At 45.4% G+C, this 18,377-nt stretch overlaps 1 protein-coding gene across 1 annotated transcript in view; it reads left to right on the top strand.

The window, feature by feature from the left end:
- The first annotated feature begins 11,820 nt into the window (after positions 1–11,820).
- Positions 11,821–18,377, top strand: part of TMEM163 (transmembrane protein 163) — a 254,629-nt gene continuing 248,072 nt past the window's right edge. Inside the window, exons 1-2 of the mRNA XM_004032582.5 lie at positions 11,821–12,212; positions 17,640–17,759. Of these exons, the coding sequence (XP_004032630.3) occupies positions 12,011–12,212; positions 17,640–17,759 (322 nt within the window). The 5' untranslated portion in view covers positions 11,821–12,010. The remainder of the gene's footprint in view (positions 12,213–17,639; positions 17,760–18,377) is intronic.

Raw genomic sequence — 18,377 nt, 5'->3', positions numbered from 1 at the left:
CATCTTCTTGGCTTCTGGGGAGGCCTCAGGAAACTTTCAATCATGGCAGAAGGCAAAGGGAAAGCACACATCACATGGCTGGAGCAGGAGCAAAAGAGAGGGGAGGGAGGTGTGACACATTTTTAAATAACCAAATCTCATGAGAACTAATCACAAAGGGAATGGTGCTAAACCATTCATGAGAAATCCACCCCCATGATCCTATCACCTCCCTCCAGGCCCTACCTCCAACACTGAGTATTACCGTTTGACATGGGATTTGGGCAGGGACACAGATCCAAATCATATCAGCTTCAACATATGAATTTTGTGGAGATACAATGCAGCCCATAACAGATATCTTGGAGCTGGAAAGGGAGATCGAGACATATGGGCCCTGACACCCACAAGAAAATAGATCACATGAATAAAAGGTTTCCACTAAGGGCAGGTGAGAACACAGGCCTTCAGGAAGCCTCCGACAGGACGGAGCAGGCCGCTGGAGCACCTCCTTCAGGGACCCAGTTGATTCTCTGTCAGGAAGATGAGGAAAAGGGAAAGAAGTTATAATAAAAACTACAAGTAAAATATTACAGAAAAGAGTAAAGAAAGAATCATGTTTACAGTTGAATGCAATAGATAAGTTATTTCATGGAAAATTCTCCATATGAAATATTTTGTATTAAAGCTCTAAGTTGCCTCCAGGTGACATTCTAGCTAAGAGCTTGCATGTGTTTAAGTCGATCTGAGCTTCCATGGACTGGGCTTCCATGGATTTTGGTATCCGCGAGGGTCCTGAAACCAATCCCCCAATACCAAGGGATGACTGTATCTCTTCCAAAAATTACTTTACATTTTCTGTTTAAGATATTGTTCAGAATGAAATGGTCAATGTAGAATTTTTGCAGAAGAGATATTTAAAACAATCTAAATGTTCATCAGTTAGGGAAACAGTTAAATAAATTATTGTTCACTCATACAATGGAATATCTTGCACCTATAGAAGGTGAGGTAGATTTATATGTATATAAAGGTGCAGAATAGTGCGAGTTGCAGAATAGTGTGATTTATTATAGTTAAAAATTAACTATGTGTGTGTGTGTATATATCTATATGCAAAAAATGGCCTCAAAGGATATTTACAGCAATGAATACTATGGTGGCCTTCCCAGTCTCCATTCCAACTATACCCCATCATGTAGTAGCCATTTATTTGATTTGGGTGGAACTGACCCCTCATCCTTCAGAGGCTGGTCCTATTCTTGGAATCAGTTAGGATAATCCCATCCTTTTTGCCACAGAGATTGATTCAGGAATGGGAACTGCTCCAATTATTACTTGACATTCCCCAGGCCTTAATGATTGGCTTGTAAGTAGGCATATAACCAAATTTGATCCAATCAGAATGAGGCCTAGGACTTCCACTCCACCGTTGTTGAGTTTCTCTCTCTTCCTTCTCTTTCTTTTCTTTCCCTCCCTACCCACTTCTCTCTGATAAAATATGTAGCCCTGTTGTCAGCTATGTTACAACCTGAAATAAGCCAGCCTCGGGATGCAGCTGATATCTTGGAAGCAGAGCAAGGAGACAGAAATGGAGTCTTTGATGACATAGTTGAGTGACTGAATTAAACAAATCCCAAAGCCTGCCCAAACTCTGGACTTTCAAGATCTCTTTACATTATCTGTTTAAAGTGTTCAAAATGAAATGGTCAATGTGGCATTGTTTGTAAAAGCAAAACATTGGAAACAAATGTTCATTCACTCAGAAAATGATTAAGTAAATTATGAGAGGCAATACATTATTTTACTGTATTGTCCACTTTGAATTGAGCTTTTCCTTACTGGTGGCATAGTTTGAACTGATAAATGCACCAAACTGTTACAAGTTTTTAACCTTGGGAATGGAGGTGTTGGAAGTCCGGGGTGGGCAGAGTGTTGATAGGGAAACTCTTTCACTTTCTACAGTTTTGTACTTCTGTTAAGTTTTAACTTTTTACAATGAGCATACGTTGCTTTCTTTTAGAATTAAAAACTTTTTTAAATAAATGGAGAGTAAAATATAGAAACTTTTCACAAAATAGTTTGTGCCAAAGCATTTGGAAATATTTTCATCTAGTCGTGGGAGGGGTGGGGTTAGTGCTTGGAGGGGGACAAAGGAGACACTTTAGGGGGACGGATCATATTCTGTTTATGGAAATGTTTCTGTGTGTGTTCACTTGGTGAACATTTGTTGAGTGTAACCTTAAGATTTGTGTGTCCTCTTACATGTGCGTTAAACTTCAATAAAATGTTTACATAAAATATTGCAGGCTTTTAGAGAGGGGTTAAAACATGTGTCAGGTTTGAAATAATGTAATCTCAGCAGCATCTGCCACACTGTACATACGAGACGGGAAGGGAAGGCTGTCCGCCATTTTTAGGAGGATGGTAAAAGTTACATTTTTTTTTTCCTGAAAGTTCCCCCATCTTAGCAGTTTCAAAGCTAGAACACGTTTCTCTTTATTTTTCTACTGATGGAGGGGGAAGGAAGGAGGCCTAGGAGGAAGATGCAATCTCTGGGAACTGCCTCAGTGGCTGGATGTGAAGTCAGTCACAGATGACCTGGTCAGCTCAATTATCTAAGGCTTGAAGAGAGCAGCTAAGCATTTACTCATTTGTTCCTTCAACAACCTTTTCTTTTTTCTGGGCACTTAAACTCTGCCTGCATTCTGGTAGACGCCTGAAACACTAGGATGAATAAACTGTGTTCTTGCCTCAAGAAATTTCCCATCATGCAGAAAGAAATTGGTATATTAACAAAATTAGAGAAATACAGTGTTATAAGGGCTGCAATGGAAGTATGCATAGAGTATCAATAGAGAGAGGGAAAAATCGGAGCCCCTTAGTGGGTAGTTTTTCAGGACGCAATGATCTAAGGGGTGGCAAGAAGGTGGAATTATCAGAGGTTGGTCACCTGCCGCTTGTAAGGTGTGAGGAAGAGTGAAGTCAAGGGGAGGTATTTCTTGGATCCTGGCTTGAGATGATTTGGTGGATGGTGCTGAAATTCTCCAATAAATGGAGGTTGAAGATGCATAGATTTTGGGATTCTGCTTTTGGACATATTGACTGTGGGGAGTGGGCTTACTCAGCAGGAGATGTTCAAGAACAATTGGATTTGTGGGTCTAGGGCGAGAGGCCAGAGGGGTAGGAAGAAAATCATGGAGAGCAGATGCCATAATTTTTTTTGATATGGGAGCAGAAGAAAATGAAACAATTTTTTGAGCGTACGTAACTCCCTTTTCCCGTATCGGTTGCAGCTGACTTTGTTCTTTATTCTTTTTAGTCCCCTACTCCTCCACATCTTTGACATTTCCCATGGAGCTGAGTGAGATGACTCATTAGTTCTGCATAGTCAGTAGCCCCTAGCAACCTCTGACCGGTTTCAGTACAAACTGTTTAGCCAAGGCAGACCTATTCCTCCCAATATATGTGGTCATTCCAGATAAAAATTTTTATAAATTTTTTATTGTAAAATAGTATTGTAAAAACACAGATACTAAAAATCACAGAAATCAAATGCATGGCTTAATAAATCATTATAAAGCAAGTACCACCCAAATCAAGAAATACAACTCTCCCAGCCACCCCAGAAGTTCCTTCAATATGCCCCATCCAAATTCTTTTCTTCCCCCACAGTTAAGCATTAGTCAGAGAAAATTGTGGATTTGTACACTTAACAAAGTTTTAGCTTATTTTGTTGCAGAATCCTTTATGCCCACCATTGCCTTTTCCTGGGATGCCCTTCCACCCTTGTAAGTCAGTGTTAGAACCCACCCCCATTAAGCATTTCCAGATTATATGTGTCAAATACCTACTATGTGCAGTCAGTGTACTAAGGAATCCAAGAAAATGTGTCTTAGGACCTGCTCCCTCTCCTTACTGCATTACTACCTACTTATATTTTATTTGATTTTTCCCCCTTTTGTTAATTTTGTCCTGACATCCTTCTCTTCCTGACTCTATTATAGATTCTTTCAAAGTAGAAACAAAACATACTGCTTGTGTTTTCCAGATCCTTGCCATTCAGAGGCTGGTCTGTACACCAGCAGCACTGGCATCACCAGGGAGCTTGTTAGAACTGCAGAAAATTGGACCCCACTCCAGACCTGAGGAATTAAAATCTGCATTTTACCAAGATTGCTAGGTGATTCTTGTGTACTTTCAAGTTAAGAAGCCTGTCCTTGAGCAGGGCTTTCTTGTGCTTTGCTGTACATTGGAATCACTTGGAGATCTTTCAGAAACATTTAAACCTGGGTCCCACCCCCAGAGATTCTGAGCAATTTGTCAGGGGTGGGTTGGCTTGAACATCAAGATTTTTAAAAGCATCCTGATAAGGTGACTAACTGTCTCAATTTCCCTGGGACTGAGATAATTTTCCAGGACATGGAATTTTCAATGCTAAACCCAGGAATGTCTCGGGCCAACCAGGGTGAGTTTGTTGCCCTATCCCTAGTGATTGTAAAGTTGAGACCCACTGCTGATGAGAATGCACAGCAAAGGCTGGGAATGCAGAACTATGCCATTCTATTTAGACTGCAAGTCTCTTAAAGGGTGAAATGACATTTAAACATTCTTTTTGTATGTATATTTTCTAAATGAAGACTCTTAATAATGCTATAACCAACATGATATTTCTCCAAATGCTCTGTAGTCATACCTCAAGTTTATACTTTTTATTCCATGGTAAAGGGAGTTAATAAATTTAAGATTCACACTTCAGGCATGTGGACATACACATACTTCCCTCTTTCCAAGTGAAGATCTTAGAGCCCTTCCTATAAGTGCTGTTGGAGTTGACCTTGGCAGCCAGCTTAGATACTCCTGTACTGGACAGGTCCTCACTCAGCCCCAGCCCTAGAGTCCATGCCTGCAAGGGTGCCACACCCTAGGTCTTGAGTGTTGCTTATCTTTCTTAAAGACATGCAAAAGATGAATAATATGTTTATATTTGGTTTTCCAAAGTCCATACAAGAAGTGAAGTAAAGTAACTATATACCTTAACCTAAGTAAATATACACCTTAACCTGAAATCTCATGGAGCTGTATCAGGTGCAAAAGCCATGCTCTTGGCCATCTGTAGATTCTTCCATAGAGGCTGTGCATGGTAGTGGATAAAAGCAGACCTCAGGAATGAGATTTGGTTTCCTTATCTTTACAACAGGGATGCTAATAATACCATATCTGATTTATAGGACTAAGAGGACTATGTGATTTCTTATGTGAGTTTCATTAGAACACTCATGACCCTTAGCAAGTGGCTCCACCAGAGATAACTGTGATGTTTATTCCCAGTGGAGGCTCTTATGTCTAATGTGTTTCCTTTGTCTTCTTGGTCTTTCTTCTCTTTCCTATGTATATTCCTGAAATTAGGGCTCTGGGGACATTTACTAAAAATGTTAAAAAATAAATAAGAACAAAAAAATACAGCACTCAATTTCTTATAGTCTTTCAGTTGTCAGGTTTTATGACCACGTGGTCTTACCCATATATGACTTTCTTTTATTTTTCTTTTTTTTAAATTTTATTTTAGGTTTGGGGGTACATGTGAAGGTTTTTTTACATAGGTAAACACAGGTCACCAGGGATGTTGTACAGATTATTTCATCATCCAGGTATTAAGTGCAGTACCCAATAGTTATCTTTTCTGCAGCTGGGCATGGTGGCTCATGCCTGTAGTCCCAACACTTTGGGAGGCTGAGGTGGGCAGATCACTTGAGGTCAGGAGTTGAAGACCAGCCTGGATGACATGGTTGGCAGGGGCATGGTGATCCTCAGATGGCAGGTGGAGTGCTTGGGTAAAGGGTGGTAGCAGCTGTACTGAGGCCCTGCCACTGGAGAGGGTGGGGTCATCCTCAGTGGTCACAGCCTGGGCCAGAGGGTAGGAAAACCACATCTCTCTCATGCTCCAGTTCCAGTGGGGCTTGTTCCCCACCTCAGCAGTAGTAGCCTGTTCCTAGTTTATGCCCCTCCCTGGCTGTAGGAGCTCCCACCCAGCTGGCGACTAAGACCAAGCAGCAACTCACACCCTGCTTGCATCCCAGTCTTCTGTCCCAGTGGCACTCACTTCTTGGCACCAACAACTGCTGCCCACACCTTGCTTGCTTTTTAGCTCTGGCTGTGGGACAACTTGCAGCTTGCTACCCAGTCCCAGCAGCAAGAGTCTCTGTAATGCCTCAGTCTTGCCATTGCTGGGCTCCAGGACAGTATGCAGTCTGCCAAAGGCTAGGTCTGAAAATGGCAACTTGCCATAGCTGCTTAGGGTCAGAAAGGGTATGGGACACAATGTGAGCTCCCTCCCTGGAGTGGTTCCATCCCATGATCTCCCAGCAGCTCCCTATGTTAGTGTCAGGAGTTGGGAGGGTTGAGGGGCTCTCTTGTGGCAGGAATGCAGGATTCCATGGTGGGGATGTGGGCCTCTGGAAGTCACTCACCCTTTCCTTGCCTTGGGAAGTTACTTCTGCTCCCAGTTCATCCCCTCCAGGCAGGCTGTCTCTCTCCCTTCTTACCTGCTTTCTGGTGTTTCTTGTTACTTCTCTATTGAATCCCGACATTCTCTCTTGGATGGTGTATTCAAAGTATGACTGTCTATACACACTAAGTGGAAGAGGTGGGCATGAAATGCTTCTAATCAGCCATCTTGAAGCCCCTCCTCAGCTTTCCTTTTTTAGAACAGTTTTAGATTTGCATAAAGTTGAGAAGATTAGAAAGTTCCATGTACCTTGCACCCAGTGCCCCCATTACTAACATCTCACATGACTGCACTTTTTTTTACAACTAATAATTGAGACCTTACTAACTGAAGTCCATACTTGATTCAGAATTCCTTGATTTTTACCTGATGTCTTTTTTCTGTTCCAGGATTTCATCCACAATGCCATATTTCAGCTAGTGGTTGTGTCTCCTCAGGATCTTCTTGGCTGTAATGGTCCAGTCTCCCTTTTTATACCAACTGTTTTGTTTGGTTATTTATTTATTTATTTATTTATTTTTTGAGACAAAGTCTCGTTCTGTTGCCCAGGCTGGAGTGCAGTGGCACATTCTTGGCTCACTGCAGCCTGTGTCTTCCGGGTTAAGCAATTCTCCTGCCTCAGCCTCCCGAGTAACTGGGATTACAGGTGTGCGCCACCAGTCCTGGCTAATTTTTGTATTTTTGGTAAAGACAAGGTTTCACCATGTTGACCAGGCTGGTCTCAAACTCCTGGACTCAGGTGATCCTTTTGCCTCGGCCTCCCAAAGTGCTGGGATTACAGGCGTGAGCCACTGTGCCTGGCCCCAACTGTTTTAGATTATTCACTATTGTGATTATGAAATTAATTCATGGCTAATGCATATAGACACAGTTGAAAAATCAATATAATGACCTAAATTATAATAGAGGAAGAATAAAATAAAGTAATACATAATTAATATTTAAATGCTCACTCAGAGCTACACCAGAGGTCATAAATAAGCAGTCAGATATTTGTACCTATTTATAATTTAAGAACAGAGAGTCAGGCACTCTGGAATATTTTTTACACTTTTTCTTTAAATTGCTGTTATTTTGAAACAGGAGCTAAAGAAGTATACACATATGGAATTACTGGGCTTGTGGGCATCATATATGTGTTGATTGCTGAAACAGATAACATGAATGGAACTGGCTTCTGTGTCCTGATTTTCCAAAGTGGTAAAAAGAGTACCATCCCTTCCTAGACTTATACAGTAGTTGCATTTCCAGAAATTCCTGTGTGTATTCACAAGATGCAAAAACATTTTGTGTTTATATGTAAAACAAAGTTAAAGTTCCAATGTCATTCGATGCACATTTCAACTGAAGCAAAGGTCAGGTCTGACAAATGAAAGCCATGTGGGACACAGACCAATCTCCTGCATCTGGGGCCACCCCCAATGAAATGTCAGTGGCCCCCTCCTCCCATCATTGTGATGACCAATGAAAGTACCTGCAAATTTCCAAAATGCCCCCTAGGGGGCAGTACCCCTGTGGATTATGGTGGTGGGCAGAGGTCGACAAGGCAGATCAGCCTTTGTTCATCTGTGAAATGAGGACAGTAGTAGCTGAATGAGGGAGACAATGCATGTAAAACACTTAGCTACGTACCCGGCACATGGTATGTCCTCCAAAAATGTAAGCTAGTGTTATCTTCCAGTTAATCAGCAGAGATTGTTTGAGGGGACACTGTGTCTCCGATGCCCAGGTAGGTGTTTGTAAGGAATGCACATCAGGCAAGCACCACTATCCCTGCTCCACACATGAAATAAACGGTGAATTATTAATCAATTACAGTTTAGAAAAAGGAGCACCCAAAGGGGAGCTGGAGTCAGAGAAATCTTTCTGGAAAAGACAATAGTGGCTTGTTTAACCAGGGCAGCTGGAACATGGTGGGAAATATATTTATTCCATGAATAACAAACAACTCCTAGATCCTTGCTTCTCCAAGTGTGGTCTTCAGATATGCAGCATCAGCAGCATCGGGAGGTTTGTCAGAAACAGAATCTCAGCCTGGTGGAAAACAAACAAAAAAAAGAAAGTTTTAATCTGAGGAATGCAAGCCCCTTTACATGATCAGCCCCAGAGACTTACTGGAATGAAACAGCAGCAAGTGACAACCATTTGAGTGAAATAATGATCTCTAGGAGCCACTGACTATGTGGGCTCTAGACTAATTTATGCCAAATAGCCATAAAATGGCCATACACTGGACACCATAACTCCTACCCGACAGTTCAACAATCTATAGCCAATCACTAACCCAAGTTATCTCTGCAAACCAATGAGGATTCCTGTCACACAACTTTATATCGGCCCTCTCTTTGCTCCCTTTGCCTTTAAAACCCTGCTTATAACAAAGGCTAATGGAGCACTCCTCAAGGCAACTTAGAAACGTCGTGGGTAGCTGTCCTCATTTGGGCTCAAGCAAATTCTTTCAGTTATATTTTGTGCCTCAGCCTCTTCCTTTTAGGTTGACAGCCTCTATCCCAGACCAACTAAATTAGAATCAGCATTTTAAGAAGAATTGCGGGTGTTCATTGCCACGTTCACCTTTGAGATGTGCTGGACTTACAGAACCAAATGAGGAACCAGAGGAAAGAATAATGATACCAGTTCCTTTGGTGAGAATCTGCTGCAGACCGTGTGTGTGTGTGTGTCTGTGTGAAGGGCACAGAGCTAGATGGTCCATATTGTGGAGAGTAATCATAAAAGGTGGTTGCAGAATAATTGACATCAGAATGTGTGTTGGAGGCCGGGGGGCGCGAGGGATTTAAAGGAAGGTTCCCAGCCATATCCCAGATCTATTGCACCAGAATCTCAGAGAGCCAGGGAGGAATAATTTTTTTTTTTTTTTTTTGAGATGGAGTCTCGCTCTGTCGCCCAGGCTGGAGTGCAGTGGCATGATCTCAGCTCACTGCAAGCTCCGCCTCCTAGGTTCATGCCATTCTCCTGCCTCAGCCTCCTGAGTAGCCGGGACTACAGGCACCTGCCACCACGCCCGGCTAATTTTCTGTATTTTTAGTGGAGACGGGGTTTCACCATGTTAACCAGGATGGTCTTGATCTCCTGACCTTGTGATCTGCCCACCTCGGCCTCCCAAAGTGCTGGGATTACAAGCGTGAGCCACCACGCCCAGCCAATTTTTTTTAAGCCCCCAGATGACTCTTAGAATGGGGAAGGGCCTTACAAAATACCCATGCCAAGGTCCCAGCCAAGAACGATCACGTTAAATATGATATCAGAATCTCTAGCAGAGAAAGCTTCGGTATTTTTGTTCTTAGACTCCCCAGGTGATACTTTGAGAGCCATTGACAGGGGGATTAAATGGGATAGACTGGAGGAAAAAAGTGGAGGAGATGACTCTGCAAATATATCTGAAGGATGTTCTACCTTAGAGGATAGAACCAGGATTAATAGGTGGAGATTTTCATTGTCTTTATCCAAGTAATCATAGCATTTTTCTTTTTCTTTGCAGCAGGAAGGGATCTTTGAAATGACCTAGTTCAACTCTTTCAATTTGTAGTTGAAGAAATTAGTGGTCAACAAGGTAAAGTAAGTTGGTCAAGGTCAACTCAGATCTTCTCATTCCAATCCAGCAACAACAATAATAACAGCAGCAACAAAATAAAGTAAGACCCCTCTCCCCATTTCTGGTGATATTTCCAGTGCACCACAAAGGTATTTAAATCCTACTCTCATTTCAATCACAAGCAAAGCAGACAAGAAAAAGGAAAAGGGTGACTCCTCAAGAAACGAGGAGGACTCCTTTAAATGAGGAATTGACATTTTGGAGTACCCGGATTAAATTCAGAGACTGAATCAATCTAAAGACGAAAGCCGGACTCTAGAGCTTGGATGTTGATACCATTGAAACGGTAGGGGCAGAAAAGGTGTGATACCTTTCCTCCCCATCATAAGGGGCACGGCTAACATGCTTATAACAAAAGATAGGCTAATAAGAGAAAAGCGTAACAAATTTATTGAATCAAAGTTTTATGTGATACAAGAGCCTTCAGAAATGAAGATGCAAAGACTCAGGGAAAACTGCCTGTTTTTATGCTTAGATTCAGTGAAGAATGGACAGCCTTATAGAAATGTGATTGGACAAAGGGTGTGATCTAATGGTAATAGACTGAGGGGTGAACCCAACGAGGCCTGTTCAGATTCTTCTTGGCCTCTCTGTGCAGCATGTATAGAGCAGGACCTCTTCTGGAATGAGGGTCTCAGGATCTACTATCAGACAAGGTAGGTCTGAGTATTTCTTCATGGCCAGCTCCTACACAGAAAGGCAGAGGACCAGGGAGGTTGGAGTACTATTTCTAGGTTGTATGACCACCGTAGGGAAGAGGAATTCTGGTTTCTGTGAATTGCTTAGTGGGGAGAAAGTCGGGGGGGGGGAGACAGACTTTGTTTCTAAGGCGGCTTCAGAGGCCTTTTTTTAGTTCAAACTTAGCATACCAAAGTGCCATACGTTGGGGTATACTTTTCTGAGCCTCAACAAATCCAAGCTGAATTTATTAAACAGCAGCTCCTCTTTTGCTCCTCTCTGGGCATCAAGAGAGCTGGCGTGTGCCCTGCGGTGGACTCTCACTGGTGAGATCAGCCCCACCGCACAAAATGAATTAAGAGCTGCAGGGGTCAGAGTAGGGGAGACTTCTCGTAGAAGGGAGGCTTCCATGGATTTCTGAAGATCACACAAGACTTAGATGAGCAGGGGAGCGAACTGTATGGGACAAAGGCCCAGGAAGAGTCGAAATGGGGAAGCCTCGGAGTTCAAGCATCTTCTATAGCGCCCGCTGTCCTAAAGATACCCCATCCCTGGCTAAATGGGTGCTCCAGGGAGAAACTGGGAGGGGAGTTAAAGCTCCGAGAAGGACGGAGAGCGACGGGCTTGGAGACAGATGAACCCTTTTTCCCTGGATGAGCAGTGAGAATGGAGGCCCAGGCGAAGACCCTGTACAGCCTCTGAAGCCTGTGCAGCTCCAGAAGAGAAAGATGCCAAATTAGGGGCGCTGTCTGCTACCCACGCGCGGCCGCGGGCTTCGCGGACCGCAGAGGAATCCAGTGGGAGGGGTCCCCTCTGGGCACCATCCCGCGGCGCAGGTGGGGCGGGTCCCCGCTACGCCCTAGCCAAGCTCTGCCAGGGCCGCCTGCGGGTCCTCACGCTGAGTTCCTCCCTCTCGTCCGCCTCGGTGCGCCGGCTCCCGCGCCGGGGCCTTGGGGCGGGTCCCTGCCGCCCGCACCTGCCTCCAGGGGCGGAGCGCGGCAGCAACAACGCGGCCCCAGCCTCCGCCACCGGCCGCCGAGCCGCGCGGCTCTCCGCTCGTCCCCGCCCCCACCCGTGCACCTCCACTCCGCGGCGCCCGCCCGCCCTCCCTCCCTGTCCACGCGGCCAGTCCGTCCGCTCCTGCACCCGCCAGAGCCGCGGCGCCTCGCACTTCTGACTCGAGTCCCCGCCGCGCTTGTCGTCGCCGCCGCCGGGATCCTCAGCCCTGCGCCATGGAGCCGGCCGCGGGCATCCAGCGCCGCAGCTCCCAGGGGCCCGCCGTCCCGCCGCCGCCCCGGGGCCACGCGCCACCGGCTGCCGCCCCCGGCCCGGCCCCGCTGAGCTCCCCGGTGCGCGAGCCGCCCCAGCTGGGGGAGGAGCGGCAGGTGCGGATCAGCGAGAGCGGCCAGTTCAGCGACGGGCTGGAGGACCGAGGTGAGCGCGAGCCGCCCGACCCGGCCGGCGACCGGGGTGGCTGCTCGGGGCCCGCCTCTCCCCACTCGCGGGCCGCGCTGGGCGAGGCGCGGGGCTCGGAGCGCGCGGGGGCGCGGAGCCCCGACTTCCCGGCGAGAACGCCGCGAGCCGAGAGCGTCAGCCCCACCTTCTGCGGCCGGCACCGCCTCGGCTGCGGTTCCTTCCCTCGAAGCCCAGACCCCGGCTGCCTTCAGGCCGACCCCGCCTGGACTCGCGCCCTCCTCTCCGCCAGCTCCAGGCCCTCCGGCGCCCACGGGAAAAGTTTGCGGGAGGCATTTTTTGCGTTCGGAGTCGAGCGCTTCTCGGCCACTCCGGGCCCTACTCAGCTCGGAGGGACCCAGGCTCGTTGCATCCTCCTTTCCGTAGTCCCCTGCGGCTCCGCCGGCTGCCTGGGAGAACTTCCCTCTGCGGGTGTAGCCGCGAGATGTCCCTCGGCGGCCGCCCGGCTGCCCGCCCCGGCGAAAGGCGCAAGGAGGGGAGCTAGCCGGGACTCGGGCGGCCTCTGGTCTCTGGCAGCCCCCGATTCTCATCGCGGACCCGGGTCACGGTGGGTCCCTGCCCCGTCGTCTCATGATGGGGCAGAGGAATGGGACATTTGGATTTGGGCCACCAACCTCATCTGGATGGATGCCACTGAAACCTGATGTTTCCAGGGGGCGCGTCTGCAGACCCTTCAGAGCTCCCCTCCACTGACACTGGCCTGGAGGTCAGCACACTTGCCTCTGCTGGGAGACCACACTCTGCCTCCCACCGACTGCCGATGCCCCCTTGAGTCGCCAGTGTAGGACGGGAGAGACTCCCTGCTCGTTCCCGCGTCTCTCTTCTCCATCCCTTCCGCGTTTCCTTTGGGTTTGGATTCTTTGCAGAGGGAGCCCTGTTCTTGGCCGCGTCTGCACCTTTTCTACTTCTTGCTGAATCCGAATCCAAATTGTCCCCCTCAGAACCAATCTGTGGTTCTGCTAAAACCGTTTAGTGGCCAAAGAGGGATTCTTGCAGCCAGGCCCTTTAGGGAAAGCCGGCTCTTTTGCACCTCCACCCCCTTTTCTTGGAAGCCTTATTTTGTTGGCTGTGGCGGGTTTATATATTTTAGACTTAGCAGGTTTCTGTCCTATTCTTAGTATCTCCTGTACATTTTTATTCCGGTTTAGTGTTCGGATGCACGATCTCTTTCTCCTTAGAAATTCTAAACTGTAGCATGTGAAATAAAATGACATGGAAACGGCAGTTCCCAGAGAATCCGCCTAGATGCTCAGCGAGAACTGGAGCTGCTCCAGTGGCAACGAATTCTGCACCTCTGTTGCAGTTTCTCCCCCTGTTCTCACATAACTAGATGCCATTTAAGAGGTGAGGACAGGGGACATCACGAGCATGGAACAAAACCTCTCACTTTTATTATAGGATGTGTTCATTACCTTTGCCCCTCTCCAGCTAATATCGTAGGATTTAAAAATTCCATATTGAAGAAAGACAGAAGCCTGGGTTGAGCTTATTTTTGTAGCATTGCAGGTCATCTCTAAGAGCTGGCCTGTTTCTCCCTACCCCACAAAATGATAGGAGGGAAGATAGTGATAGGGTGAGTTCATGTTTAGCATCATTTTGTAGTTCATGTTCAAGTGTAAAAAGCCCTTCTGAATTCATTCTTAAGGTTATTTTTCTCTGGTCAACGGAATTTCATTTTCCATTATATGATAGCATGAAAGCATTGACTGTTCGTAAACTGTCACTGTTTGAGAGCGTGGCATATCACACACAGCCTCTCTGTTAGGATGAACCCTATTCCCCAAAGAACCCGATGCTGTGTGGCATTGAGAGCTGAACGTCAATGTGACATTCTTTTGTTTGACCTCTTCCTGATGGCAACCAGTATGTGGTGAATAAGTGATTTTTGTTAAGTAAACCAGAATGTTACCTGGGGAGGTTTACTGTAAGATTTTGTGTTTGTTGTTTCTGTTATTTTTTTTTCTTATGGGGCTGCATTTTTCCAATATTGATTTTTATATCCTTTGGGAATGGGTTGAGTGCAGCTACGTCTTTCCTGCTGGTGAGAGGAATTGGGGAGGAGGAAGCCCCAGCACTTGCCTGCTGTGTGTCTCTGCATCCTGCCTGGCTTGCTTTCTTTCAGGCCTAAATACCTATAGGCTGTCTGTAGAGGGGTTGAGGGGTACCTCGGATCTGCACCTGTATTTGGCATTCTCTTTTGTCCTAACTCCCTTTGGAGCTATCAGGATGTGGTTCCAGACCACGGTTAACTCTCATCAAAGGTTTGCTTTAAAATCTAGTGTTTTGAGACTTTGGAGGCATTTGCGCCTTAGAAATGATGTGGGCTGGTTCTCAGAAACCTAGCTAGCTCAGAATGTCAGTAACTGCAGTGCCATCTGGTTGAACTTAAAGCTCAGGGAGCAAGAGCTCTGTGGCCTAAGACCTTTAGGGACTAAACACAAAAATTAGGCCAGGTTTATCTTAATCATTCTTCCCATCCCCTTTGAATACCTATTCTTCTCCCACAAGTATTTTCCCATCATTCTGTCCGTAACGTTAGGGCCCAGCTTAGCCTTAGGTAATTATATGTGTCAGCATTTCCCAGTACTTCCCCATCTAACAAAATTTCCCTTTCTTCACAGAGTTCAAGCTTGACAAACTTAGGAGAAAGGAATTGGAACTAATGCATACTAGTGTAGAAATAACTGATGGCTTCAGCCTCTCCATATGTATTTGTACCTTTCCCCTCTCCAAAATAAATAAAGGATCAGTCTCTCATTAATACTATGCTTAGTATTCCCAGGCCAAAATTGCAAATATATGAAATTTGAGTGAGTTTAGAAATTCAAATATGGGGGCCAGCTATGGGTAGGGAGGATCCAGCCCTGCCTGCAAATCCGAGGCCTGTCGTAGCTTCTCTAGGCTGTCCTTGTCTCTTCAGCCTGGCTTTCTTCCAGCTTTAAAGCACAGCTTCCTGAAAGCATTAGGAATTCTCACTACATCTTTGTAACTTGTGAGTGTGCCTGCATCCAACATGAGTGTGGAGGTACCTGTGTGTGGAACATTCACTAGGAACTGAGTCTTTATACATCATCATACTACACTTCCCCTTGAGGAGTGCAAAGTTTTCCATTCTTAGGATCGGCTATATTTTTAGAAAGGAAAATCAGCAGAAAATAAGCAAAAGTTGAATAGAAATGGGAAAGTCCTTCCATTTTTGGACAGTCTTCCCATTGTACTTATTCCATTTTATTTTTTAATTTTAAAAATATCACGGAGGAGGCACACACAGGCCCAGATCTGGGGAAGAAGTGCTGGTCGTAATGCTGAGAGGTCCCAAGTGCCACCTTAGCGGGACAGTCCAGCTGTCCTGGGCTGTCATCTGAAACTCCTCCAGGGGGGTGCTGTTTCACTGGTGGGTGAAGCATGTAGATTGGTCCGCATGTGTGGTCAGGACCAGTTATATTATTGAAACTAGCTGACTTTGGATGGAAAAATAAATGTTATGCGGCTGAAGAGAAAATGGGCATCGTTGTCATTCCTCTTAGAAAATGAAATCTACTTCTCAAACGAACCTTGTTTTTACCTCAGTGGATGACAATCTGGAGATTGTTGCTGTCAAAATACCTAGCGAACAAACTGCTTATTTGAGCCAGTACTTAAATGTTATAGCTTCACTTCTCCTGAAAACCAATTGGCCATGATGGAAGGAATATTTTTATATCATTTGGGAAAAGGGACATAAATTATTAAGGGTGCGTGGAATCTGCTCATTCTGGGATAGGGCTATAACTGGTGATTTTATAGTTGAAAACTGGAATAGGGTGGTTTTTGGCAGCTAAGGAAGATACAGACAAAGGGACATGCTATATTTTTATTTAAATTACTTGTACCTGGGCAGAATTCGACAAGAGAGAAGGTATTTATTTTTTCCCTCCAAGTCTACTCACAAAGGAAGGTTTGGGGAGATTTTTACAGAGAGAGGATGGTGATGGTGTTTATGCTCAACATTTGCATTTTCATCTCCCTTTTGATTCTGTGTAAGCCTCTGGGTTTCAATTATTTAAAAATCTCTAGGCAGTGAGCTGGGCTCACTCAGCAACCTTCTTGACATTCTGGCTTGTTTTGCTCAGGACTTGTTCAGCGATGCTCAATTCTGGGTTATAAATGGAACTGAGAAGTTTTAGCAGGGTCCTGGCTTTAACTTTTGATCAGGATGCGGTTTTTGGCAACCGGAGGCTTAGTGTGGTACCCAGTTGGATGAATGAGATGGTGTCTTTTATGTGATGCGTAGGTGTGATATGTCTCACACTGTGTGATATTTTACAAATTGGTACCTGAGCTTTCATTACCAATTTCTTCATTCTTTGGAGCTACTCTGATGAGGCTGCTCAACCTCTGAAAGTTGTATTGTGGGTTGTTTCACCAGAGATGGTGTAATAAGCTCCTGTTTATGTAAATGCATGGCTGAAAATGTGGTACTGTGTGCAACTAAGAGATGCTGTATATGATCTATAGTCAAAGGAGAAGGATAAACGTATAAATCAAGACCATTCTGAAGACATTTTAGTCTTTGACCCCAGGCAGTTGTGGGCATTGCCTGGGAGTTGTTATGAATTTCTGTTGTTGTCAAGGACTCTCCATGTTGAAAGCATAGGAGATAAAAATAAAATTTGTCTTATACATGGCCTACCTGGGAAGCTACCTCTGGTTTTAGTAGGTTTGCCCCACTTTAATATTCTGAGAATTTTTTGACATGTGCTTGCTAAAAAGGATGTGTATACTATAGAGCAGAAAAAGGAGGGAAGGAAACGTGGCATATAATTTGGGCCTGGAGGCTCTTGCTGGATGTGGTTAAAGAGAAATGGTTCTTCTCCTGATTGTTGGGGGAGCAGTGAGGTCATTTGTAGACTGACTCCTTGCTTTGGGCAAAACCCAGTCCACCAGTTGGGACTGTGCTGGTGAATCAATGCAAATCAATGCTCACAGCTGAGGAGCCTGAAGGCCCGGCTGAATGTGGGTGGTTTGTGCTGTTTTCCTAACAGAAAGGTCTTGTGGGCAGGAACAGCATCTACCTGAGGCCAAGCAACATAACACAGGGGTAAAAGAATGGCCTGGTGTGATATGTCAAGGAGTAGTGGGGTCTGTGGAGTTCTTCGAAAGAGGACAGCTGCTGTTACCCTGCAGAAATACACGGCCCATATTGTCAGAGCCTGTAATTTTTCAAGGGGTGCCAGAAAGCTTGATTTTCATGTGAAATCTAATTGTTAAAACACAGTGTGGGCCAAACAAAACACGTCTTGGCCCACGGGCTGTTAGTTTGCAATTTTTGGGTAAGAAATTGTAGCTCTCACTGTGGGTTTCTTAGTAAGGAAATGTCTAACTTCCCTTTCTCCTTGTTTTTGTCAGGCTTACTAGAAAGCAGCACCCGCCTGAAACCTCACGAAGCCCAGAACTACAGGAAGAAGGCATTGTGGGTGTCCTGGTTCTCCATCATTGTCACCCTGGCCCTCGCGGTGGCTGCCTTTAGTGAGTATCAAGGGTCTCGTCGGCCAATATGTGCTGCTGTTGCCTGTTTTATTCTCTAATTCCTGTGGGATGTGCTTTTGCTTTTAGTTGACTATTATTGATGGGTAAATTTTTTTAGATTTTTGGATAGTCAGGGTACTTATAAATTAGTCAAATGGCTTTCTTCTCTGCAGAGGAAAGGGTGGTAAGAAGATGAGGTGGAGAGTGACTGCGAGCCTTGGCTCTCATCAGTATGCGGGCTTGCGGAAGTAGATGCTGGCTGCTAGCTGAATAGTGAAAATACTCTTGGTGGATGCCTTCAGCTTGGGCTGACACGTGACACATATATATCCTTAAGATTCTAATTTTGAGCCTAATGCAAGAAGATGGGTGCAATATTGCAGCGAGCCCTCTCCTTTTCCCTGATCATATCTGTGTAAGGCTTGGAGGAAAATCCTATGCACACTTTAGTGAAAGGAAAATGGGAGGGTCTTCTGTCAAGTTTTCAGTGGCCATGGAAACAAAAACATGTATTACAATTAAGAAAAACTAAGGAAGTGGAACAGTTTCTGCCAGATAATCCTGTTTGGGGGTTAGGAAGGCTGATGGCATGTGTTTTCTGGACATTTTGCAGCCTAT

The sequence above is a fragment of the Gorilla gorilla genome, chromosome 11, assembly GCF_029281585.2.
Source record: "Gorilla gorilla gorilla isolate KB3781 chromosome 11, NHGRI_mGorGor1-v2.1_pri, whole genome shotgun sequence".
Taxonomy (NCBI): domain Eukaryota; kingdom Metazoa; phylum Chordata; class Mammalia; order Primates; family Hominidae; genus Gorilla; species Gorilla gorilla.
This window is presented reverse-complemented; position numbering and strand designations above follow the sequence as displayed.